The 25076-nt window shown below is 45.8% G+C and overlaps 1 protein-coding gene across 1 annotated transcript in view; it reads right to left on the bottom strand.

Annotated features, from left to right (window-relative positions):
* The window catches only part of ATAD5 (ATPase family AAA domain containing 5), a 648582-nt gene that overhangs the window by 204455 nt on the left and 419051 nt on the right, over window positions 1–25076 (bottom strand). The window contains exon 19 of the mRNA XM_069654960.1: window positions 16347–16527. Coding sequence (XP_069511061.1) covers window positions 16347–16527 — 181 coding nt within the window. The remainder of the gene's footprint in view (window positions 1–16346; window positions 16528–25076) is intronic.

Genomic DNA, 25076 nt, shown 5'->3' with positions numbered 1-25076 from the left:
TTCCCTAGAGAAGTAACTATGCCACAATAGAATTGGAGGCCTTGGAAATAAAATGGGCAATAGGACATCTCAGTTATTACCCCACCGGCAGAAAGTTCACCCTCGTTACTGACCATTCCCCTCTCATGTGAATCAGTTTGAGAAATTGCACCAACCTGCGGATTATGCAATGGTTCCTCAACTTCAAGCCTTTTTGTTTAAGCGTGTAACATTGCAGGGGTAAGGACCAGGGGAATGTGGATTTCCTATACCGATTTCCTTTAGGGGATGAGATAGCCAACAGCTTGAAGGGAAGGATATGTGAGGAATTCCAGGATGTTGTCATGGGACGGGGAAAACCCCTATGGGACGTGTGATGACTATTGTGGGAGAGCGCTGTATTCACATAATACCCTACCTCTCCTTCAACCACAATTCAAACCTACCCTCTTATCCCATATACTTCTGTAGCGGGCAAGACGTAGAGAGAACTGAGACAAGGATGAATAGGGATGAACATCAATCCAAAACAAGAAAGGACAGACTAGGAAAAGGCGCAGATCTGCTGATATCACTCAAAGGAACGTATTTGAATGGTCTAGCTTTCAAATGCAGACCTTGATAGGAACGGACAAACACTGACAATGGACTTACAAGAAAGTCAGACACTCCAGTGAGGAATCGCGAGAGAGACTCCCAGAGGGAGGCAGCAGGGGCAGATCCAAACAGAGATGATATGATATGATATGGTATTTGTAACGCGCCTATACACAAGTGTTTCAAGGCGCGACGAGGCGGGGAGGGAGGAAAACAAGGGGAAGACGGACAAGCGATCCTACTAGGCCAGGTGTCATTCAGATCGTGCAAGTGCAGAGGTAAGGGGAAAAGGAGGAAGTGCAGGGGGAGGAGGAGGGGGGAAAAGTGCAGTACAAGGTAAGTGGCGTAATAAAATAATAAATGATAAATAATAAATAAAAAGGGCCAGCTGGTGGCAAGTGCGAGGTAAGTGCAGAGCAAGTGCTGGGTAGGGGGCTGTAGGGATACAGTGACAGTCCCACAGTGCAGGGGGAGCCAGGGGGGCAGTGCAAGTGGAGAGTGGCTGGGCCCTGGACCGAGGTCGCTGAGAGTGGCCCAGATGCAGGTTAAGTGTAGAATTCAGTGGGGAGTTGAGCAGGTTTAGCAGGGGAGAGGGAGAGAGAAGGCAGAAGCGAAGAGGAAGGTTTTGAGGTGCTTCCGGAACCGGAGATGGTTCTCCTTAAGTTTCAGGGAGGCAGGCAGGCTGTTCCAGAGGGAGGCCCCTGCTGCGGAGAGAGATCTGCCCCCAGCACGTTGCTTCGAGAAGCGGCTGACCATGAGGGAGTTAGAGATGGATGAGCGAAGGGCTCGTGAGGGAAGATATTTAGGAAGGGAGAGTTGAAGGTATTTAGGCCCCAGGCCCCAGAAGGCCTTGTGGACAATGCAGAGGGTTTTGAACTTAATCCTCGCAGCCACTGGGAGCCAGTGAAGAGATTTCAGTCCTGGAGAGATACGGTCCCTGGGCTTGAGGCCAAGGACAAGTCTCGCAGTTCTGTTCTGGATAAGTTGCAGAGGGCGGAGAGTGGAGGCAGGGAGATTAAGATAGAGGCTGTTACAGTAGTCCAGCCTTGAGAGAACCAGGGCTCGGGAGACAGTGAGCTTCTGGGGGAAGGAGAGGAAGGGAAGAATACCTCTGAGGAGGTGCAGCTGGTAGTGTGATTTCTTAGAGACATCAGATATATGAGGAGAGAAGGAGAGTGTGGAGTCGAAGATGACCCCGAGGTTTTTAGCCTTGCAGGTAGGGGCAGGGAGGGGGCCAAGGGAGGCCGGCCAGAGAGCTGCAGGGAAGGAGGGAGTGGGTGCGCCGATGAGTAGAATCTCAGTCTTACTGGCGTTAAGGCAGAGGTCATTGGCGGCACACCATTCCTGGATAGCAGACAGACAGTCGGAGATGAGGGAAGGAGAGGAGGAGGCCGAGGGTAGCCTGAAAATGAGCTGGGTATCGTCCGCATAGCACTGGAAGTGGGGGCAGAGGGCGGCGATGCGGTGGGCAAGGAGTGCCAGATACTGGTTGAAAAGCCAGGGAGAGAGGTTGGATCCCTGGGGGACACCACAGGTGGAGAAAAAGATGTCAGAGAGGAAGGAGCCCATTTGGACCTGGGAGGGTCGACCGGAAAGGAAAGAGGTCAGCCATGCCAGAGCCTGACCAGTGATACCCAGGTGATCACGGAGACGGTTGAGCAGGATGGCATGGTTGACAGTGTCAAAGGCAGAGGAGAGATCGAGCAGAATGAGAACACAGGGAGTGTTGGAATCGAGGTTCAGGAGCAGGTCCTCGCGGATGTTCAGGAGAGCAGTTTCAGTGCTTCTGGCCGCTCTGAAGCCGGATTGATGGTCATGAAGATTACCAACAGATTCAGCATGGAGGTTAAGCTGGGAGATGGCCAGTTTCTCCAGGAGCTTGCCCAGGAAGGGAGTAATGGAGATTGGGCGATAGTTGGCTGGGCAGGAGGGGTCGGAAGAGGGTTTCTTGAGGAGGGGGTGCACAAGGGAGTGCTTGAGGGGGGATGGGAAGACTCCAGAGGCGAATGAGTGGTTGCAAAAGTCAGCCAGGGCAGGAGCCAGGGAGACGATGTGGTCCTTGATGGTTTTGGAGGAACAGGGGTGAACCTGTTTAGACGAGGCTTTCATAGATCGGACTTGTCTGGAAACCTCGTCAGCAGAAAAAGGTGGATGCTGACGAGGCAGTCTCCAACTGATTCGCAGAGAAAATGGAAGGACTAGCTGCGGGAAGAGCTAGCAGCGCAGCTGAACAGGAACAAGTGGTCTGGAGAGAACAGATGCCGAATGTCGGTCTGAAGCCGCTCTGGCAATCCAAGGAGAGCATAAGAGCGCCAGCGAAGCAGAGAAGGACCCTGGGAAGCCCGCGATCGACCAGAGGGCTTCCTCCAAGACCCTAAAGGTATTGGGTGGCTGAGCCTATGGTTGGGGGTCCCCAGAGGTGCAAGAAACCCTGTGAAGCACAGTGGATGAAACATTACCAAGATACAGTTAACAAGGGGAGTAGAGACTGGGACCCATACAAGAAAAAGATACATCGCTCTAATCTTCGTGGCAATGCTTGGATGGAAGGCACTTAGGGCTGTCAAATAAGAGAAACGATAAGGAGAACCGCGAGAGTGATAAGGATGAAGACAGTACTTGACAGAGGAATAAACCAAGTCTGCATGTGAAATCAAGACATCATAAAGAGAACTGCTAGAATAACAGTAACAGAGCTTGGCAGGAAAGTAAACCAAGTCTGTGTTTGGGACTAAGAGGCCTGATGGAGGACATCAAGTCTGCCAACTACGGTCAATTACCCATCAGAGTCTGAGTAAGCATCCAAACCCCTCTTCGTCGTAGTGCCAGGTAGGAGGGAACCAGGTCTGCCATTCAGGGTCAGGGACCCCAGAGACAGAAGCCTGTGGAGGGACAATTAGGGAATGAAGACACCCCCCCGACCCGCAATTGCTGAATTGTCTTACAAGCCCAAGGAAGTCTGGGGAAGGGCGACATCGCCCAGCAGTTGATAAACTGTACCAGACGGGAGACATTCCCCCAAACACTTAAGGAACTGATAAGCACAGAACTGTCTTTTTGTCCAGGGGAAGGGAGTCATTCCTCTGGGCCAGGAAGACCTTTTTATTTAGTTTAAACTTCGAGTGCGAGGGTCAAACCTAGGATTTAGACTTTTGCTTTTGACAGCCTGACCATGACATTAGTAATTTTGGTTGAGGAGTAAGGGCAAGATGATGTTTTTCTTTTCACTTGAATAAAAGGTTTATGCCAACAACAACCCCCCTCTGTCACGTTCTTACTTCTGCACCCTTACAGGTTCCATTGGAAACTATGGAGGGAAAGTTAGCAAAAAGGCTATCAACTTTCTGCTTTACCCCCTAATTTTATTGTTGGATCACGGACCTATTTTTGGTGGCCAAAGAGACGTCTACTGAAGTCCACATTCCATTGCAACCCTTTCACAGATTTTTAGTAAATGGTCCTGTCTCACCCACAAGGCTCCCAGTACCAAGGGTGCTTCCTAACCAAATCACTATACATTGGCTTTAGGGAGCAGACTTGTGGAAACTAATTTAATTTTGGCCTCACGAAGGCCGAAATCCATTCTCTTGTCCATTTTGTTTTTGGGCCTTTGTTCTAGAGAACCACGAGGTAGGCTTATAATAGCTGTTCTGCCAATGTGGGCTCTTTGTGATCACATATGGCAGACTCCATACTGATCTTTACCGATTTACACCAGGAGCTGTCACTGGGGGCTGGTCTTGGTGGAGTGTTAGTTCTAGTGCCCAAACAGACTGGTTGACTACCTGACACATTTGTCGTAGCCCACCCCCTATGTGCTTGTGAGTTAGCTTTGGTAAGCCCATCTGATTGACAATACTAAAGGGACACCGCTTTGCCTAAACCTCTCTTGTATTTTCAGAAGGAGCCGGTTTACTTCCCGCATGGAGGATTTCACTGTTGCTGCAATTTTAGGCCAACATTTGGCCATACTGGCTGAATGTTGCGGCATACGCTAAGCTCTGGTTTGAATTTTCTGCGTTAGTATGGTGCTAGAGGGCCTCAATCCTCCTAACTCCACTTGTGGGCTGGGGTGTGGAAGGGGTGCTGGGAAGGTTTTCAAGCCATTTCACTGCACTTTCCATTAGTGTCTCCAGTATCCATTATATACAGCCATCAACAAAATGGGTCCCAGGATTCAAAATCTATGGAGCCTACTGAAAACACTTTTTGGAGTAAAAAGTCAGCCTCTCCCTCTTGAATTGGCTTTTTGAAATTCCAGCACAACAACATATCCCCTGCATCGACAGAATAGAATCAAGACCCAAAAGTGAGCGCTATGGTGAAGGGTTCTAAGAAGTCAACTTAGTGAAGCAGACCAAATTTACACAAAAATCTAGCCAAATTCCCAATGGTCAAGTGGCAGAGCAGAAAGGCTTAGGCTATGGAACTGGTAGGCTTGAGAATAGCACAATTAACATTCAGGAAGACTGGCAACAAAGGTCTACGTGCAAGTACAAAAACAGTCTCAATAAGTTGCATCAAGTTACACACTACTATAGATAAGTAAATACTATTAACATGTATACATTCACAGTCTAAACTCAAAACGGATTAAACACCCCTCCCGTATTCATAGTTAAAGGCATATACACCAACAGTCCCTAAGGTGGGGAAACATTTATAACCCAACGTAGAAGCCTTATTTCAAAAGGCACTCCACACTAATTAATGAGAAGTCCAGTGCTACCTTACACAGTGTCCAAGTCCGACAGAGGTAAGCAACCTTACGTCCCCAGGTTTGTATAGATTAATTCAAAAACACTGATGGCTCGACTGGCTCACCATACAACACAGGTAAATTGGCTCAAAATAAATCTAGGTGTTCAGTGCTAGAGAACAATTGGCATTCTAAAGTAAGTAGCATAAACATAAGGTTCCTGCAAAGAAAGAGGAAGTCGACCAGACTAAAAGGGCCACAGGCAGGAGTTCTATGCTCCGGCATCACCACTGAGATTAAAGTAAGACTAAGTAGACTTCACATTCTAGTGCTTTTTCAGGGGTGGGTAGACTTTTCAGCCTCCTGCATTAACAACAAAACCAACTCCCTCACACAACATTTGATCATTGGCGACAACTAGGTTCATTACTGCACCATGCAGCAGCAGGTTCCTGGCCAAGGGTTCAAGATTCCTTTTGATGGATGGGTCAAACAGCACAATTTAGATTCCCAGGATGTACGAGGGCCCTTGGGGGGCAGCAGACAGCACACAGTTGCGTATGTTGCTCATTTGTGTAAAAATACCCTATTCTTATAACCTGGTTTAATTTGGTGTTTCAAACATTTCTGATCTTTTAAGTCGCTATGTCACACATCATATCTAAATGTGTTCCTTTGCCACGTTTGATAATTAATGCCTTTGTTTTGACCTTTATGTGATACAAAACTTGATGCGTATTCATCCGATACAAAACGAGATGTGCATTCATCCATCATGTCCACAAACTGAAGGACTAAATTGAAAGTTACTATTCGCTTAGTAATCCTAAATAGATCACCTTGTTGATGTAAATGCGCTTCACTTTTTTATTTTTTTTAATAGGCTTCTGATTGCCTGTGACTATTCTGTCCTTTATTCTCCTCCACCACCCTTTGCATTAACCTTGGTATCTCAAATTTGTTGCAATCAGAACGTGCCTCAATGGTGAGGGTACAATGATCACTGGTCTCTAAATCTTGAACCATCCTTTTTTGAATAATCTAAAATAGGTTTGTGTAAGTGAAGGTGCAGCAGTGATTCCTTAATGTCATGCCCAAGAGCCTAGGATACCTTATGTAACCTTCCGTTAAACATAACCAATTCCCAGTAAGGTGTTTAGCACAATTATGCCCACTTGTATTCAAAGGCTGCGCAAAATGTTTCACCAGAGGCCTTTCCTTTAAGACTGAATAGCCCCTATTACTAGCAGAAATAATCAGGTCAGGACGTGCTGCATTTATATCAACCACTAACGCCACATCTATAATTGTGCCATTTCATGTTTTTAATAAACTGTCCACTATCCCTCCTGATTCTGTAGATCTTTGTAATAACAGGACTATGCACATAAATCATCCACCAATCATTTATATAAAGCATCAATTTCCACATACAATATATAAGAATATTCATGCCATCTATTTGTACCTCTTGTATAATGACAGGAAGTATGTTTTATAGGCTATTAAAAAGCCACCATATGGTCGACTGTTGGGACCCTTTAACATGTAGACATATCCATCTATTGTTGGCAGTTCTTCCAGCAAGATTACTTGCAGGCATATGCCATCACAAGTTCCACAAAACAATTAAAACCTCTGGAGTGCCAAGGCATAACAGCTATTCAATACTTCATGAGGATCTTTTAAATTGCACCCCTTTTAACTTGGCAGCTACCCATGGGCAGTCAATGCGTTCCCATTTGGGCTATTTACAGGATCACCGTGCAATATTGTGGGTGTTAGTTATGCCTGGAATCCAGGTTTCATTCGTGTTACTCCCATATGTCTTTTTCAAATACCACAACAGTTCTCCCTCCACCCACTCCCCCCTTCCAACACTTTGTCCAGCTCATAACCAATCTTTCTAAATTATTCTAAGTCTGATAAAATTGCTACATTGCTCAAATGTAAGTTACCCAATGAGAAGCACAGGTAATCAAGTTCCACTACAAGGTCATGAGTAGTAAAACCCGTCTATTTGGGCATTTAATAACATATCGAAGTTTATACTACGATTTAACACTATTTTCATTGATTCCTTACAAGCAGGCTCGGTATGCAACATGGGAACCACCCCTTTCCTCATGTTGTATTTCTCCTCTATCTGCCCTTACAAAAAATACAATCTTTTAGAATCAATAACTTTGTTTTGTTCATCAATAACCTCAACTCACTTGGTAAGGATGCTCCATTGTAGATCTTAAATGAATGCGCCCTCATCAAATTATTTTGAGCATTATTTCCAAAACAGCCCTGTGATAATCCTGACCATCTCAGTTATCCTTCTCCAGTACAAACTGCTCATTATTAGAAGGGATTGAGTCTGGTCTGTCAGTCTTTTTTACACTGAAAGAATTCTCCAATATCAACACTCGTCCCTTTAACCCACCACCCCCTAGGTCCTTTTATTTAGCATTACCTTACTTTCATATATTCTCTTGAGAAACTGGAAGCAGGCATGTTTGCTGGTAGGCACATCTACAGGCACAAAAGTGGCCCTTGCCATTCATATGTTTGTTTCCTAATAAACACCTGCTTGACATATCCATCTCACATTCTGGATCTATATTATCTTGTTGAACACCCTGACCCAAAGGTCCATCATTATCAACAGTTACATCTTCAATATTTGCAGCGGTCGCAATTAAATCCTTCAAATCTTCTGTACATTAGATAATTTCCTTTTACAACGCATCATACAATGTCACTGGGTCCCATTTCAAGAGAGTTTTTCCTATTCAACTTTGTAAATCCACTTGGCGTAAGCAGTTAGGCTAGCATTATAGATTTGTCCTAAGATTCGATTGTCTAATTACAATTACTAAAATTTGCTTTTTATCCCAGATACATTTTTTCCACCTGAGTTTTGTACTTTCCAATTCACGTTCTAAAAGTAAACATATTTGCAATAGAGAATTGATTTCAACTTGCGGCTGTAATTCTGAGGGAGTATTCACGATAGATGCGGAAGGTCTAGCATGACTATCGCTAACTTAATGGGAGCATGAGGATTGTTCATCACAACCAGTTGTCAGTGCTTTTGTGTGTGAAATCGCTTGTAATTTTCACAGCTAATATTTTGTACGCTGATCCTCTCTGCCTCCTACCTTGAGACTCACCCCACCCCCATAAAAGTCCATGTACATGATCTTATTAAGGCAATCCACACACAAGTTCATGTATATAAGGAGGGGGCAAACCACCTCCTCTGCTGCTCAGGCTGGTGATTCCGTAATATTTATGTACAATCAGGGTAGACCCTGTTTTGGCAGGGAAGATCCTCGGGTAATTTGACATAAGATAAACTATCAGGCACAGGCAGCACTCAATGTTCAGCAGAGATGAAATTAAAAGATAATCTGGTGATTGGCGTTCGATGCGCTAAAACCAGCGATGTGTGTACATTTAGACTGTACAAGTAGCAATGTAGTCCAACTTAATCCACGACAACCAAGCACCTATCTGAGCTGTGGATGCGGAACAATCTAGGAAAGCTTGAGTATCTTGGATAACAAAGAAGGAAAGTTGTGGTTTATGATGGAAAGGAAATGTTCCACTTACCCTCCTCCCTCCAATATCACTTACAGCCACCTTCTAGATACTTGGTGAGCCTCTCTCGCTTATCAGAGTACGCACTTCCACTGTCCTATGCTTCTCTGTGCAGCCCACTAAGCCTGCATGAACAGCCACACATGTTTCCCAGCTAATTCTTGCACTCCAATTCATGTTCCCAGCTTTGGCTGCACAGTCTCACAATCAACTGTTCTCTGCTGCTGATCTACCAAACAGGCTGAGCAGACAGCCACACCCAGTGATGCACTGTTTGAGCAACTGATTGCACTGAAACGCATATCAGGTTTTAGATTGGTTACATTATACTCTGACCAAATAAAAATCAATTTGTTTCACCAGACGACTTGACACCAATCAACCAAAACCACAAGCGAACCCTCTGATCTTCATGCAAGCTTTCACCCAGTGAGGTAATCAAAATTGTTTTAAGAAGGTATCTCACGTTTGTGGGAAAACACATTCCCATGCCTGGAACCAACCCTACTAGCAAACCCTTCGCCATTACAGCAGTAAATATACTTTAGGCCAGCCTACTTCCTACTGACAATGCACCTCATACCAAGGGTGTGACCACCTTGTGGTGCAAGTTTCAATGACCAGTTAAGAGTGCACAGAAAACTTGCCAAATCCTCCATACCCCCACACAAACCTCCAGAAATGCAACCCCTCGCTCCATGCCAAGCTCAACCACATTTGCAGCTAGCTCTACTATGGAGGTTTAGAGGCTCCTGTGACCCTTCAGAGGCTATACCTGGTTCCAAATCCATAGATTTCTTATCCAGTTAATGTAGCTGAATACATATTGGCGCGACACGTTTTAGTTCACTCCACCAATCAAAGGAGAAGAACAAGTTACTTCTTACCTTGTAACGTTCTTTCGACGGGATGTTCCTCCGACGCATTCCTCATCTTAGATATCTCCTTCCAGCTCTGCTGGCCTCGGAAAATTTTTCTCTAGAGGGCGCTGCGCGTCGATGTCCCTCGACAGCCGCCGTATCGACGTCATCCTGCCTATAAAGGCCGCGCGCAGCGTCCGTTGCTCAGTTCCGTTTTGTAGCCCACAAAAATTCTTTCTGGACTAGACTAATCACCCTGAAGGAGCGTAAGCTGCAACAACAAGGGAAGTAGAACTGCGGGGATGGATGGGAGGGTCGATGAGGAATACGTCGGAGGAACATCCCGTCGAAAGAACGTTACAAGGTAAGAAGTAACTTGTTCTTCGAAGGGATTGTGTCCTCCGACGTATTCCTCATCTTAGATAGGCTCCCATAGCAGTATTCTATTATCGGAGGAGGGAGTACTGACTTCATGCTGTCTTCTATTGATGAATAGAATGCAGTACAGCCCTTCCAAACCTAGTCTCTTGACTGGAGGAGGAATCCAAGTTGTATAATCGTGTAAAGGTATGGACAGACGACCATGTAGCGGCCGCACAGATGTCTTTAACCAGCACACCTATTTTGAGGGCCGATGAAGCTGCAATACCTCTGGTTGAATGAGCCCTAAGGTTTTGAGGGGGCTCTTTCCCTGCCAGTTTATAACATTCCAGAATGGCTAGAATGATCCATCTGGAAATGGTCTGCTTAGTTATTGGTAACCCCAGCTTGTGACCTGTGTAACCTACAAACAGCTGGTCTGCCCGTTTTATCCTGGCTAGTCTACTGATGTAAAAACGTAAAGCCCTTCTAGGGTCTAGCCTGTGTAACCTCTCTTCCTCTTTCCCCGGATGAGGAGGAGGATAGAAAGATGGTAGGGTAATCTTCTGAGTGATATGGAATTCCGAAACCACCTTTGGGAGGAAATTAGGCTTCACTTGCAGGACAACTTTGTCTTTGTGAAATATTGTGTGAGGGGGTTTACAAGAAAGAGCTTGTAATTCGCTCACCCTTCTAGCAGATGTAAGTGCTATTAATAAAACAGTTTTAAGGGTAAGGAATCTTAACGAACAAGAATGGAGTGGTTCGAAAGGTGTGCCCATCAGGAAAGTTAGTACTAAGTTTAAATCCCATAGGGGAACTTGGAATGGTCTTGGGGATAAACATTAGTTAACCCCTTTAGAAACTGTATTACCAAGGGTAATTTGAAATAGGATGGTTCTTCCGCAGTGCGCTTAAAGATGGATAGCGCTGCGAGATAGCCCTTAATGGTGCCAACTTGAAGGCCTGAATTCGCCAAATATAAAAGGAAGGACAAAACCATTGGTGTATCACATGAAAAAGGGTCGATATTCTGTGCTCTACACCAGCTGCAAAATCTGTTCCAACGGCAGCGGTATAAAGACTTTGTTGCTGGCCTCCTTGCCGAAAGCAACACCTCCATAACATCATCAGGGAGGTCCCAATCCTTGTACCTCAATCTTTCAGAAGCCAAGCGTGAAGGTTGAGGGATTTGATGTCTGGATGGAGAACCTGACCTCCCTTCTGTGAGAGTAGGTTCTCTCTGAGTGGAAGTCGAATTGGAGGGCAGATGGACAAGTCTAGAAGGTCCGGGTACCACGTTCTCCTGGCCCAATCCGGGGCAATTAGGATCATGGTTCTCCGGAATCTTCTCAACCTCCTGATCATTTGAGGAATGACAGGGACCGGTGGGAACGCGTACAGAAGCTGAAACTCCCAGTCCACTATGAACGCGTCTCCCAGAGCTCCTCTCGGGGGAAATTCCCTTGAGCAGAACAGATCGCATTTCCTGTTGACGCTGGTGGCGAACAGATCCACCTGAGGGGTTCCCCAAAGGGCGAAGATCTCTTGAAGGACTTCCTGAGCTAGTTCCCACTCGTGGGAGACTGTGCTCTGCCTGCTCAGAGCGTCCGCTGTCAAGTTCTTCTCTCCGGCTAGGTGAACTGCCGATAGAGAGATTCCTTCTTGGATTGCCCAAAACCAGAGCTGCATCGCCTCTCTGCACAGGGGTAGTAATCCTACGCCTCCTCTTTTGTTGAGGTAATGCATGGCCACTGTGTTGTCCGTCATTATCAGGACGTTTTTCCCTTGTACAGCTGGCAGGAACGCCTTCAGCGCAAGTCTGATGGCTCTCAGCTCTAACAGGTTGATATGTAGTCTGGACTCCGATGGAGACCAACGACCGCTGATGGTCAAGTCGTTGGCGTGGGCTCCCCACCCCGTGAGTGAGGCATCCGTGACTACTGTTATCTCCGGCCAGGGTTGCCAAAAATGTTCTCCTGACAGGCCCACCACTGAAGGTCTCGAGCTACTCTGTCGGGAACCTGAAGATCTGTCATTCTCCCTGAGAATTGTGACCACTGAGTCCTCAGTGCCCACTGGAGGGATCTCATTCTCAGGTGAGCCTCTGGCACTAAGAAAATGCAGGATGCCATGAGGCCTAGCAACCTCAAAAAGTCGAAGGCTGGGAGACGTTGGGCATGTTGAAACTTGGTAACCATCTGTAGAATATCTTGAGCCCTCACCTCTGGTGGCGAGGCTTTTCCCAGGGAAGTGTCCAGGATCGCTCCTATGAACTGGAGTCTCTGCGATGGTATCATTTGTGACTTCTTTAAATTGAGGGAGAAGCCCAGTCTGTGAAGGGAGTGGCACACATGATTTAGTTGGATCTGAGCTTGTTCCGAAGAAACAGCCCTGATCAACCAATCGTCCAGGTAGGGGTAGACGTGAATCCCTTCCCTCAGACTTGCTGCCACTACCGACATTAACTTGGTGAAGACCCTCGGGGCGGAGTTCAACCCAAATGGCAGCACTCGAAATTGATAGTGAGAGTTGCCAATTGCAAACCTCAGGTATTTCCTGTGTTTGAGATGGATAGGCACATGGAAATAAGCGTCCTGAAGGTCCAGAGATACCAACCAGTCCTGGAACTCAAGGGCCTGGAGGATTTGAGAAAGAGTGACCATCTTGAATTTGTCTTTTCTGAGGAATTTGTTCAATTCTCGCAAGTCCAAGATGGGTCTCAGTCCTCCGTCTTTCTTTGGAATGAGAAAGTAAGGGGAGTACCAGCCCTTGTTCCTCTCCGCTACAGGTACCGGTTCTATGGCACCTTTCTCTAGCAGGTCCAAAATTTCCTGCAAGAGGAGCGGATCTGGAGCTTTCTGAGAGCTGATCCCCGGTGGATGACTGAGGTATACGTAGGAAAGGCAGGCAGTAACCTTGGGCAACTGTTTCCAATGCCCAAGCATCTGACGTGATAGCCTGCCATACCGCCAGATGTTGAGTCAACCTGCCTCCTACAGGTGTCCTGTGAGGGAAAACCTCAGAGTGGTTTTGGGGCGGCTGATGCAGATGCCGATGGTAAAGAGGCACCTGCTGTTGCTGCGGCTTTTGAATATCTACCCCATCCACCTCGGGTAGTTCTTCTTTGTCCGCTTTGAGCCGGTCGTACTCTACCTCTTCCGAATGCAGAGTAGAAGCGAAAGGACTTGCCCCTCGCAGAGGTTCCTGTGGGACGAAAAAGAGTTTGACGGATTGCAGCTCCTAGGGATTTTGCTGCTGCTTTTGAAGTTTTTCTAAATTGTCATCCGCCTTTTTCCCGAACAAAGAAGAGCCATCGAATGGCATGTTCAAGAGCCTGGCTTGCACATCTGGGGCAAAACCAGACTTTCTCAACCAAGCGAATCTCCTGGTTGATTTACTTGCCGCCATTGCTCTGCTGATACTGTCAGCCGAATCAATGCCCGTCTGGAGGGATTCGCACATAGCGTCTTTACCGTCCTGTATAATATTCAGGAACGCATCCCTTTCTTCTCCCTCCGGGATGCAGTCAGCCGCTGTAGAAGCACACTCCCAAAGTGTATGGCTGAACCTAGCAAGGGTGCAAGTAGCATTAACAGATTTTAACGCCATGCTACATGCTGAAAAGACATTCTCTGCCATAGCATCATATTTTTTATCGTCCCTGTCCTGTGGGACGGTAGGATAAGCCATCTTGACATCGGTAGAGGATGCTGCCTGTACCACCAGACTTTCTGGGGATGGGTGTTTAGACAAAAACTCCGGGTCTGTAGAGGATACCCTGTACTTAGTAGACAGTTTTTTATTTACTGCTGGTACGACATCTGGGGTTTCCCAGTTTGTCATGACCTTCCTCTGAAGAGCTTTATGAAAAGGCACCACAGGATCCTCCTGTGGGCCTTTGTCAAGAATATCCGTGAGGTCATCTTGTTGGAAAGATTGTGAAGGTGCAGACCACCCCATGAACTCTGTGATCCTGGCCATTAAGGCTCTATAGGGGGTTTCAGCATGCTCCCCCGGGTCTGGCCTAGCAAACTCCAACTCAGTGGAAGTGTCTAACCCACTTGCCTCATGTAAGGAATCATGAAGATCCTTTAACCTGCGTTCTTCAGAGGAAAATTCCTCTCTAATTGGGGTTACAGGTCCCTGCAACTCAAATGTGTCTTCCTGTTCAGGCAATTCACCCTCTTCCAAAATTGAGGCCATAGTTCTCAATTGTTCTGAACTCATAAAGGGAGTAAATCCTATTTCCAGGGCAGAGGGTTCTGAGCTTGTCATTATCGGCCTCGAAAACGTCGATGTCGTCAACGCCGAAGGCTTCGAGCGTGGCGTCGAAAACAAAGGCGGAGGCTTCGATGACCTCGACAGAATTGGGATTCTACTCGACAATCTCGAAGCCATTGCCATCGAGGACCTGGGGATAGTCACTGGGTGTGTCGTGACCGTGACTTTTCTTGGCGTCGACGCCGGTGTCGAAGCTGGCGTCGAGTCGACAGACCCATGTGTCGAAGGTTCCTTCGACAACGGCGTCGAAGACACCGACCTCGGCGTCGACGGAACCCTCGTCGACGGCGTCGACGGAACCTTCGAGGAAGGTTTGGAGGTCATAGTCCTACTCGAGGGTTCGAGACGCGCTCGAGAGGTTTCCTTCGCCGGGTACTGCGACTCGCGGCGTTTCTGACCTTCGGGTCTTTCGACCAGAGCATCGCTCTCGGCAGTCTTCGAGGGGGTCGAGGCCGCTTTCTCGAAGACGCTCATCATATTTTTGCAGAATTCCTCCCATTCGACCCGGGAACTATGTTTCGTGGGGCAAGGGATTCTTTTTGGCGAAACAGAGGAAGACGGAGAAGGGGATCTTCGACGTCTCCTCTTCGAGTGCTTCGATCTCGAGGAGTGATGGGACCCACTCCGAGACCTGGAGCGCGAATGGTGACGAGGAGACGAATGTCTCGACTTCGTCGACGAAGAAGAAGCTTTAAAAGTCTTACCTTTCTCCAGCTTCCCCCTACGCTCCTTCAGGGCTTTAGCTGTCATGGACATACAGTCCTCGCACTCCGAACAAGGATGTTCAGCTCCCAAACACCACAGACAAACTCTGTGAGGGTCAGTCAGCGACATCTTTTTCCCACAATCTCGGCATTTTTTGAAGCCGGATCGAGGAGTTGTCGGTTCCGACGAGGAAGCCATCGAGTACGGATCGAATAACTCGAGGTAAATAGGATTAATCTGACAAGAACTGAGCAACGGTATTCCGAGGCACTGAGTAAGCGCGGAAAAACGGAACTGAGCAACGGACGCTGCGTGCGGCCTTTATAGGCAGGATGACGTCGACGTCGATACGGCGGCTGTCGAGGGACATCGACTCGGAGGACGTCGACGCGCAGCGCCCTCTAGAGAAAACTTTTCCGAGGCCAGCAGAGCTGGAAGGAGATATCTAAGATGAGGAATACGTCGGAGGACACAATCCCTTCAAAATACCTATTTGCATATCAGTTTGGTACCACCCACAAGGGGGAGTCCAGCAGCAAAATGCTAGGCAAATCTCTGAACAAGAGAACCATCAGCAGCACCAAATACGTGATTTGGGCGTGTTGGGTCCCCTCAGTGAGGTGAAGCTAAGCCTCTAAGGTACCATGAGCAAGGGGTCCACATCTGGATTACCCTGGGTTACTTGGGGTGAAACCCAAAGTATTCACTGTGGGTTTCACCAAAGCATCTGCATCATTCCTGCATGTCAAAAAGGGAGGTTTAAATGGCTATGATGTACACCTCTACTGGATCAATTTAACGTTTTCCTGCAGAACGCAGGTGTTCCAGTGCTGCAGCTTTTCCAGTATAAAATTCTGTAGAGCATATTATCTTAATGAATTCAGGGAATACAAAGTACAGTGACATCTCAGTTGCTTTTGCTCAAGACCCATATTATATCTCCTTGCCCCTCCACCCCAAAAACAAACCCCCATTCCATGGTATGACCACTTTTTCTACAAGCTTACCACTATGCATGCTTAACTCGTGTTGGAAAGTAATGCTTACCATAGCGGAAACCATTGCCATACAGCAAATACGTTCAAAAAGGCTTTTCGACTACTCCTCAATCTACATTAAAAATAACTGATTTTGGTCCTTGAATAGTTTTATAGTACATTAACCCATTACTGCTAGCATACTGTCTGGGAGAGATTTCACCAACATTTCCAGTTCATTTTTGACAACTTAAATATATTATACAGAAGAACTTTCAAGCAAGAGCTACCTACCACAAATGGAGAGAGGTGCGTCTTTCATGTATCCTCCTCCACTTCTAACCCAAAATTGAAGGAAGAGAATGCTCTGCCTGATGTCACAATTATTCATGGTTAACAATGTGGCAAAGTCTTTTAGATCGGTTCTTAAATTCTCAGATAAACAAAGCACATGCAGGTAGCTGGCAATATTGATCTGCAATGCAAAAGCAAAAACATTTAGGGCAACACTTTTCAACCAGACTTCAAAAAGCATAAACCTTGGGGAAGACAAGAGATGAAACCTTTCAAAATTACACCATGGTTCTACAAAAATACGATTTTCACAGCAAGTCTGATGACATTTTTTATTTATTTTATTTATTGCATTTGTTGCATTTGTTACATGCCCAGACCCTTGGGTATCACGGCGAGGTTACAGACAGCTTATAATACATTATTTTACAAAGGTTAAAGACATTGTATGAAGTAATGAAGTAATTATGCAGTGTTACATTTTCAGTTAGAACAGTTGGGCAGATGGTACTTGAGATTAAGTAAAATTACAGATTTAACAGCAGTAGATACTGAGACCAGGGAGATTCTAGGTGGGGTCTTGCGGATTCAGTCCTTAATGGGCAGCCAGTGGATATCACATCTAATGTACAATAGTAGGCAAGGGTTGAGGGGTGTGCATTGGCAATGCGAGGGGGGTAGGGGCTAGGAGGCCTAGATGATCAGCATTTGTTGAACCATATCTTAACTGATTTTTAAAAAGTTGCAATGCTAATTTCATTTTGGATTCTAAGTGGGAGGGCATTCCACAATGTGGGCGCCCAGACTCTAAAGCTATTCCCTCCTGCTTTGGTACTTTTATGGCGTGGGATTTCTAGTAGGGATTTGTTTGATCCAAGTACTCTGCTGTCATTCTTTTCTTTATAGTGTTGTTAAGATAGGTAGGGGCTTTGTTAGTGAGACATTTGTATACTGTGCATAAGGTTTTGAATAGGATTCTGGCCCTGATGGGCATCAAGTGGTTATCGCGCCTAATGTGAGAGATATGGTCTGATTTCTTTATGCCTAGTGCAGCCCTGGGAGCTTTATTCTGAAGCAGCTGTAGTTTGTTTATGTCATTGGAGGTTCATAGAAGGAGGATGTTGCAGTAGTCGAGCTTGGTTAATTTTAATGCTCTAGCTAGTGTTATGCAGTTTGCGGGTGTGAGGAATTGTCTGCTCAGGGAAATGAGCTGGGCTGTGTAGGCCGTGGAAGATGAAAGGGCTGCAATGTGTTTACACATAGTGAGATTGACATCAAGATATACACCAAGAGTTTTGACTTGCTCGAGTATTGGAATCATGGAGCCGTCAATATTGATGTGTTTGTAGTCTGCGTGGAGAGAGTTAATTCAGACCTGGGATCCTATGAGGAGGACCTCGGTCTTCTCGTCATTAAGACAGACTGTTCATTGCCATCCAATTTTGGATGATAGCATAGATTATATTAATGGTTTGGGTATCTTGGGCATAGTCCCCAGTGATGGGAATAAGGATCTGGGCGTCATCTGCAAAATTAGTGTAGATGACACCCATCTTGTCTAATGCTGAGAATAGAAGTTTGGTGTAGGCGTTGTACAGTGTTGGGAGAGGCATGAGCCTTGAGGAACTCCAATGGATACCGGTATGGGGTCGCCGCCATCATTTCCAATAGCAACTCTGGAGGTTCGTTCAGATAGAAAGAATTTGATCCAGAGGGTGGCATTGGTAGAGAAATTGAAGTCTTTGGTTAGGGTATCGCACAATTTGTCATGGTCTACTAGATCGACCGCTGCGATAGGTCCAGCAACAGCAGTATGGCCATTTTACCTGAATCTCTGATGGTGTCTATTTGGATTTTGAGGCCTGTGAGAGCGGTTTCAGTGCTATGGTATGGTCTAAACCCCGATTGTCTGGCTCCGAGTAATTTGTTCTGTTCCAGGTGGGTTTGTATTTGGTTGTATGCAATTTTATTAATAATTTTAAGAAGTAATGGGACCGTGGTTATAGGCCTATATTTGGTTGGAATTAGAGGGTCTAGGGATTTTTTTTTTTTTTAATAATGGTGTGACCTAAGCTTCTTTGATACTGGCTGGGTCTAGGTGGGTGCTGAAGGATGCATTTACAAAATTTGCGATGATAGGGGTGAGGGTGGGAGTGCATAGTTTAAATAGGTGTGCTGGAAAGTTGTCTCCTTTGCAGTTAGTTTCCTTTAATTTATCTATGGTATTGAGCACTATTTCTTGGGAAACTGGGGCGAAATGGAAGGTCTAGGATTTGCAAGTTTTAGGACAAGAGTTTGTGGCTAGTAGAGTAGGTTTTTCTGCTAACATTTTCTTTTTAGTAGTGATTTTATTTTGTAATAGTTGGATTTTGGTGGCGAGAGCATCTTGAATGGTAGTGCACCACTCTTTGCAAGGTTGAACAGGATTGGCGATTGGGATAGGGTTTTCCAGCTCTTTGAAGATCGTCAATAGTTCTTTTGCATCTGAGGCTGCATTTTTAATCCTAGTATTGAGTGCATTTGCTTTATGTGCCATAATGGCTGCTTTATATGTTTTATTTGCGGTGTTGAAGGCATTGGTTGTTTCAGCAGTGCGGATTTTAATGTAGCGGTGTTTGCACGCGCGTTTAATTCTCCTGAGTGCTACTAATTCCTGGTCAAACCAGAATGATGTTTTTTTTGTCCGATAGTCTGGATTTATTGACACAGGGTGCTAGTATATCTATAGTAGATGTGAGGCAGTTTCGGTAGATATCTGCTAGAGCGCATGGGTTGTCATTTGTAATCATTTTGTCAGTGAGGGTGTTTTTTTGGATTGGGGTAGGTTTTCAGCTGAAAGTTTGCGAATGTTCCTAGTGACATAAGAGTCTATTGTGGATGACTTGGGTGGATCGGGCTCGTTGCATGATAGAGAAGTTGATGCTATGGTGGTCAGTCCAGGGTAGTGGGGTGATAGTTTTTGTGTCAACTGAGGTATTGAGGGATAATACCCAGTCCAGTGTTCTGCCTTTGTTGTGGATAGGTGCATTTACGTGTTGCGTGAAAAGCATGTCTTTGAGGGCGTTATATAATGCTTCTGCTTTGTGATCCTGGCTATCGTTAAATCCGAGGTTGAGGTCGCCACAGACGATGCATTTGGTTTTAGGTTTGAGAAAGGGTGTGAGTAGCAGTGGTATATCTAGGTCTGGTTGTGAATTATGATTGGGGGCTCTGTATATTGTTACTATGTTAATGGTGGTATTATGATTGGTAGCCAGTTTTGTCAGTAGGATTTCATATCCCAGAGGATTCTCTATATGACACTCTCTTAGTTTAAGAGTAGTTTTAGAAATAATGGCTACTCCCCACCTATTGCATTGGTTCTATCCATTCTGAGGATGGTGTAGTCCGGTGGTATGGCTATGGTGAGGATGGGTCCAGAGGCTTGGTGTCAGGTTTTCACATTTGGTACCTCACATTGATAATATTCCTAAGAGAATCGGGAGTTCCAAATATCTTTCCAGGAAAGTTAGAGAGTGTGGTTGAAATACTAAATAAATTCTGTTTAGAGAACAGGAAATTTCTTTTTCAAATTATTCTATTGTCCCTTAACTAACTCATTTAGAAAGATGAAATGCCCCCAAGCCAGGATGGTGGAACACTTTTGCAGTAGTGATTGGTTTAGCTTACAACATACAGTATTGTGATGTCATTTAGAATGTTCATGGCAATTTTCAACTGCCTTTCATTAAAGTTTGTAGCTGAGTAGGTCATACATTTATTAGCTCCTGATTAATTCCTATTAAAGTTTCCATTTTTAAAGGATATTAGTATCCATTCGTTTAATCCCAAAGATATCTTAGTATTAGTTGTTAGATAACGTATGCATCGTCTGCAGTTGAAGAAATCCAGTTTCAGTCAGCTGCTGAACTTGTGAAGAGTCAAGTCCTAGAAAAAACTGATAAGCTAAGTGGATTTCAGTATTTTAATTGAAGACTCATTATTTTTGAACTGAAGTTGTAGAGAAAGACTTGGGAAAAAAATATACATTCCTTTATTTTTTCAATGTATATAATTGTTGATAAAAAATTCTATTAAGAATTATTTTTGATTTATGAGTAAATTAACTTTTATTGCTAATCAGGCGCGCAGACTATATTCGCCGCGTTTTAACATTTAACATAGTTCAGGTAACGAATTAACCTTATTTTTATTATTCGTTCGGCGAGAGAGCGTTGCGTATTCCTGAAGATTTCCAAGCGCGGTTTAGAAGAAAGGGCCCAGCGACGTTGCGCGTGCGTCGCGGCCATTTTAAAAGTCAATTGTTTTCTCTTCATTTCTTCGTTGTCAGTCTAACGGAAGAAAGCAAGAATAGACGGCCTTTGAAGTTCGAGCGAGCAGCGATTTTTTTTGGAGTGTTTAATGGAAAGACATTCGCAGTAAGAGGCAGTTTTAGATGTACGCTGCACAATATTTTTTGTTGGAACTTTAAATATTTCAGTCATTCTACTAAGTCATCTGAATCACACAAGGAATTCAAGGAAATAGAGAACAAGAGTGCAGAAAGACAAAAAGAGAAGAAAGTTCTATGAGTAGCTACAGTCAGCCACACAGCAATATATAAATATACCTCTCTGAAGCAGCCTATTGGCAAATCAAGCTTAGGCAACAGGTAATATTTATTTAGGAGAAAGTATTATATAACAAAGTAGTCAGAAAGATTAAAAGAACACATTCATTTAAAAAATTGTATTTTCCTTTTAGGAACATCCCATCTGAGCCAAAACCTTCCAGGAAGACAATCTGAAGTACATGCAGTGGGAGTTCTTGTCTTTTGTCTTATCCATTCCCCTTTCCCCTTGGGTTTGCCCTGCCAATAGTTTTAAAGAAGCAGGATTATTGAGCAGGCAGGATTAGGGGGCTAGGTGGGCCAGCTTCACTCCTGCAGGATCCCACTGCTTCAGTATTCTGACACTTGGTGGAGCCATGTTTGTCACTATGAGCATGTCAAGTTCCTGATCGATGATGTGATCATGTATTTCCGTGGCATGGGCGGCTATGGCTCGTCCGTTAATGAGCGCTAGTTTAGGTTTAGACATGGGTTGGGTCAGTTTTATGGGTGTTACCGATTTTATTGGGGTGGCCTGGTGCATGCTGGTATCTGTGTTGGTCTTTTTGTGGGGTTCGGGTGAAATGTCCACAGTGGGAGTGGTGAGGTTGGTCTCAGCTTGAGTGGTGATATTGTTGTCTGTACAAAAAATGGTTTGTGAGCTGAGCCGTTGGTTTCTAGTCATGAGTTCTATTGGGTTGAGTTTACTTATTTTTGCTTAGACCTGTGTTAAGAGGCGAAGTGGTGTGTATGTTCTGGATCTAAGGCGGTCATGTCTCATTATGCCAGTGCTTGGATAGGAGTTCCTGATGGGATTGTTATTCAGGGTAGGAATGCAAGGGATAGTGGCACAAATTGCTTTTTGGATACTGCAAGTATCTGCAATGGGGTAGATCTGATTGTGACAGGGCTGGAATGGGTTTAGGTTGGGTAGGAATGGGGTGGGACATGGGATAGGATGGTGTCTAGGACATGCTCGCCTACTAAAACCGTTGGGGTGGGAAAATAAATTAGATCCTGTGCAAGGTAGGTCGAGAGGTACCATGCAAAAGGGAAACATGATGAATATAGTCTACGCTGGCATAACTATTTGGTTTTGGATTTGCAGTATGACAGCTACACCTTTACTGGTACTAACATTTTAAGTAAGGGCAGTGTATTTTCTCATAACATAGGTCGGCCTAGGTTTCTTTGTTGCAATAGTGATTGCCTTTAGGTTTTTTACAGTCACGGCAACAGATTGGTAGGCAATGAATCCAAAGTAATAAACTTGCAAGTTTATTTTGTTATTGAGATTTTAAATAAATATGTATTCTACCTTACAACAATCGGCCTTTTAAATAGAAGACTAGCACCTTGCCATCTTAATTGTTCTTGGATGTAGAAGCAATATTGTGTCTTAATGAATATGAATTATAGCTGCAGCTTTTCCAGTATAAAATTCTGTAGAGCATAGCATATTAGCCTAATGAATTCAGGGAATACATATAACAGAGGGACATCTGGAAAGGGCCAGCGCTCTGGAGACAGTTTCTGGGGGAAGGGGAGGAAAGGGAGAATGCCTCTGAGGAGGGTGAGCTGACACCATGGTTTTAAATAGACAGGTAGTCTGGAATGAGAGAGGAAGAGGAGGGAAGCTTGAAGGAGAGCTGCGTGACATCAGCATAACACTGGAAAACAACATTGGAGATCAAGTGAGCTAGATGAGCCAGGTAGATGTTCAACAGCCAAGGCGAGAGGATAGAGCCCAGAGGGACTCTGCAGGTGGAGAGTGAGATGGAGAGAAACAAACCTAGTTGAAGCTGGGAAGGTCGGTCCAAGAGGAAGGAGGTCAACCAGTGCAGAGCCAGGACTGTGATGGCAAGGGTATCCTGGAGCTGGTTATCAGGGTGGCATGATTGACCATATCAAAGGCAGAGGAAAGGTCAAGGAGGATGAGATCGGACAGAGCTAGAGCCGAGATTCACGGGTGTTCAGGAGAGCAGTTTCCATGCCTTTGCCAGCTCTGAAGCCAGACTGCTGGACATGGAAACAGACAACAGATTCAGTGTGGTGGATAAGTTGGGAGATGGCCAGCTTCTCCAGTTTGCCAGACAGGAAGGGTCAGCAGAGGGCATTTTGAGGAGAGGTTGCACAAGGGAGTGCTTGAAAAGTGAGGGGAAGATCCAGTGGTAAAGGAGTGATTGCAGAAATCGGCCAAGGCTGGAGCAAGGGAGACCATGTTCTCTGATGGTTCGAGGAGCAGATGAGCACCAGTTTAGATGAGACCTTCATAGAGCGGACTGGACTAGAAACCTTATCAGGTATTATGGGAGAGAAAGGGGAGGCAAAGGGAGGGAGAAGGGTGAGGAGTACAGGAGAGTGAGGACAAGATGTCCTGAGTTTTTTTAAATGAAGTGAGAGGCCTGTGAAGTGCAGAGTGATAGGGTAGGCAGAGAAATGGAGGCTGCAATAGGGTCCTTGCAGATTTTGAAGATATAGGCCCTCTTCGAGCATATGGAATCTGTATTGCCTTTGGAGCAGGTGGCAGGCTAGTCTGTCAAGGGATGTGCTTGGGGCCTACCACTTCCGCTCAGCCTCTCTGCACTTGCATTTCAGAGCAGCCAGGTCAGAGTCAAACCAGGAATTGCACTTGGAGGCAGGTTTCAAGCCGAACACGACTGGGGCAAGGATGTCCAGAGTGTCGGAGATGGAGAGTTGCAGGTTAGTAAGACTCTCAAGGGTCAGATTGAGAGTCAGCGGTAGGAGTAGGGGTGAAGGTGGCAGCAAAAGCAGCAACTGACACTCGCTTCATAGGTCGAATGACAGAGTAGGAGGCTGGCAGTGCAGGCGTGGGTTTAGCTGTGGGACCCAGGAGGTCCAGGTGAGAGGAAACGAGAGCATTATAAGACCAGGAGAGGAGTAATGAGAGGGTTGGAGATGGGGGATGTCTGAAGAGATGAGCATCCAAGGTTGTGCCCGGCTGAGTGCGTTGGACCGGAAGGAAGAATGAGGGGGAAAAGAAAAAAAAAGAAAAAAAAATCACACATTGCGGAAGAGCTTAGAGGGCACATCAGAGGAGTCTAGGTGAATATTGAAGTCTCGGAGGAGAAGCTTGGAGACGGCGGCAAGGAGAAAAGAGGTGAGGTCAGCCCAGAGACTAAGTGGGAGACCTGGCCAGGGGGCCTGTAGATGGTGGCCAGAGTCAGAAAGGCGACAGGAGAGACACCAAGCCTGCACACAAGACATTTGAAAGAGGAGTAGGCCTGAGTGGGTATGATAGTCTTAGGGACCCACTCAGGGAAGATCCGAGCAACTCCACTCCCAGACCGGTTAGGCCTGGGCTTAGAGAGGATCTTGTACCCCTCAGGGAGGAGTGTGTCAAAACATGTGACAGAGCTGGCAGTGAACCATGTCTCGGTGAGAGCGAGGACGTCAAGGAGGTGGCAGATGTAAAAGGAGTGTTTGACGGCGGAGCGAGAATTGGAGGGTGCTAAGTGGAGCAGGTTGTCACTTTTGAAGGTTTTCTGAGGAGGGGTACAAGAGTGTGGTATACCAGTCTGAGGTGGCAGGAGGAGAGGCAGAATAGGGGAGCAAGTTGATGAGAAGGAAGACGCCTATCAAGAAGGAACTTGGGCTGAGAGGCCTTGACCAGGACAGTGACATTTCGGTTTAGATTAATGATGACCCTAGACAGGAAGGAGGCCAATACCACCTCTCAAGGGGTGCCACCATTAATGGGAGAGGAAGAGAAAGGGAAGAGTACAGAGACCATAAGGGGAATTCATAGGTCTGGCGAAGAACAGCAGATGTCCGTGAGTCTCGCTGGAAGAAACGTTGACATATGTGTCAGTGATGTGTAGGCCTGTATTGGAGACCAAGAGATCCTTCTTAAAATGTTCTCTTCCAGACTGTCAGAGGGATAGGATAAGTGATATAATAGCAGTTTGAGAAGAGATGGGTGAGATTGAGAGCAACATTGAGGGAGAGTGCGGAAAGGACGAAGGGGGGAGGTTGGGGAACTGCACCAACACCAACTACAACCAACAGCAATGACAACTAGAGCCAAGTGTCAGAGGGAGAAAGGCCTAGGTTACATCATATAGCAGAAGCACAACACCTAGAGCGAGTTATCAGGACAGATGCAAGACTAGATAGAGGGA

The sequence above is a fragment of the Ambystoma mexicanum genome, chromosome 3q (genome assembly GCF_040938575.1).
Source record: "Ambystoma mexicanum isolate Mex_15411 chromosome 3q, UKY_AmexF1_1, whole genome shotgun sequence".
In the NCBI taxonomy this organism is placed as follows: Eukaryota; Metazoa; Chordata; class Amphibia; order Caudata; family Ambystomatidae; genus Ambystoma; species Ambystoma mexicanum.
Note: the sequence above shows the minus strand (reverse complement) of the source record. Positions and strands in the feature narration are given on the sequence as shown.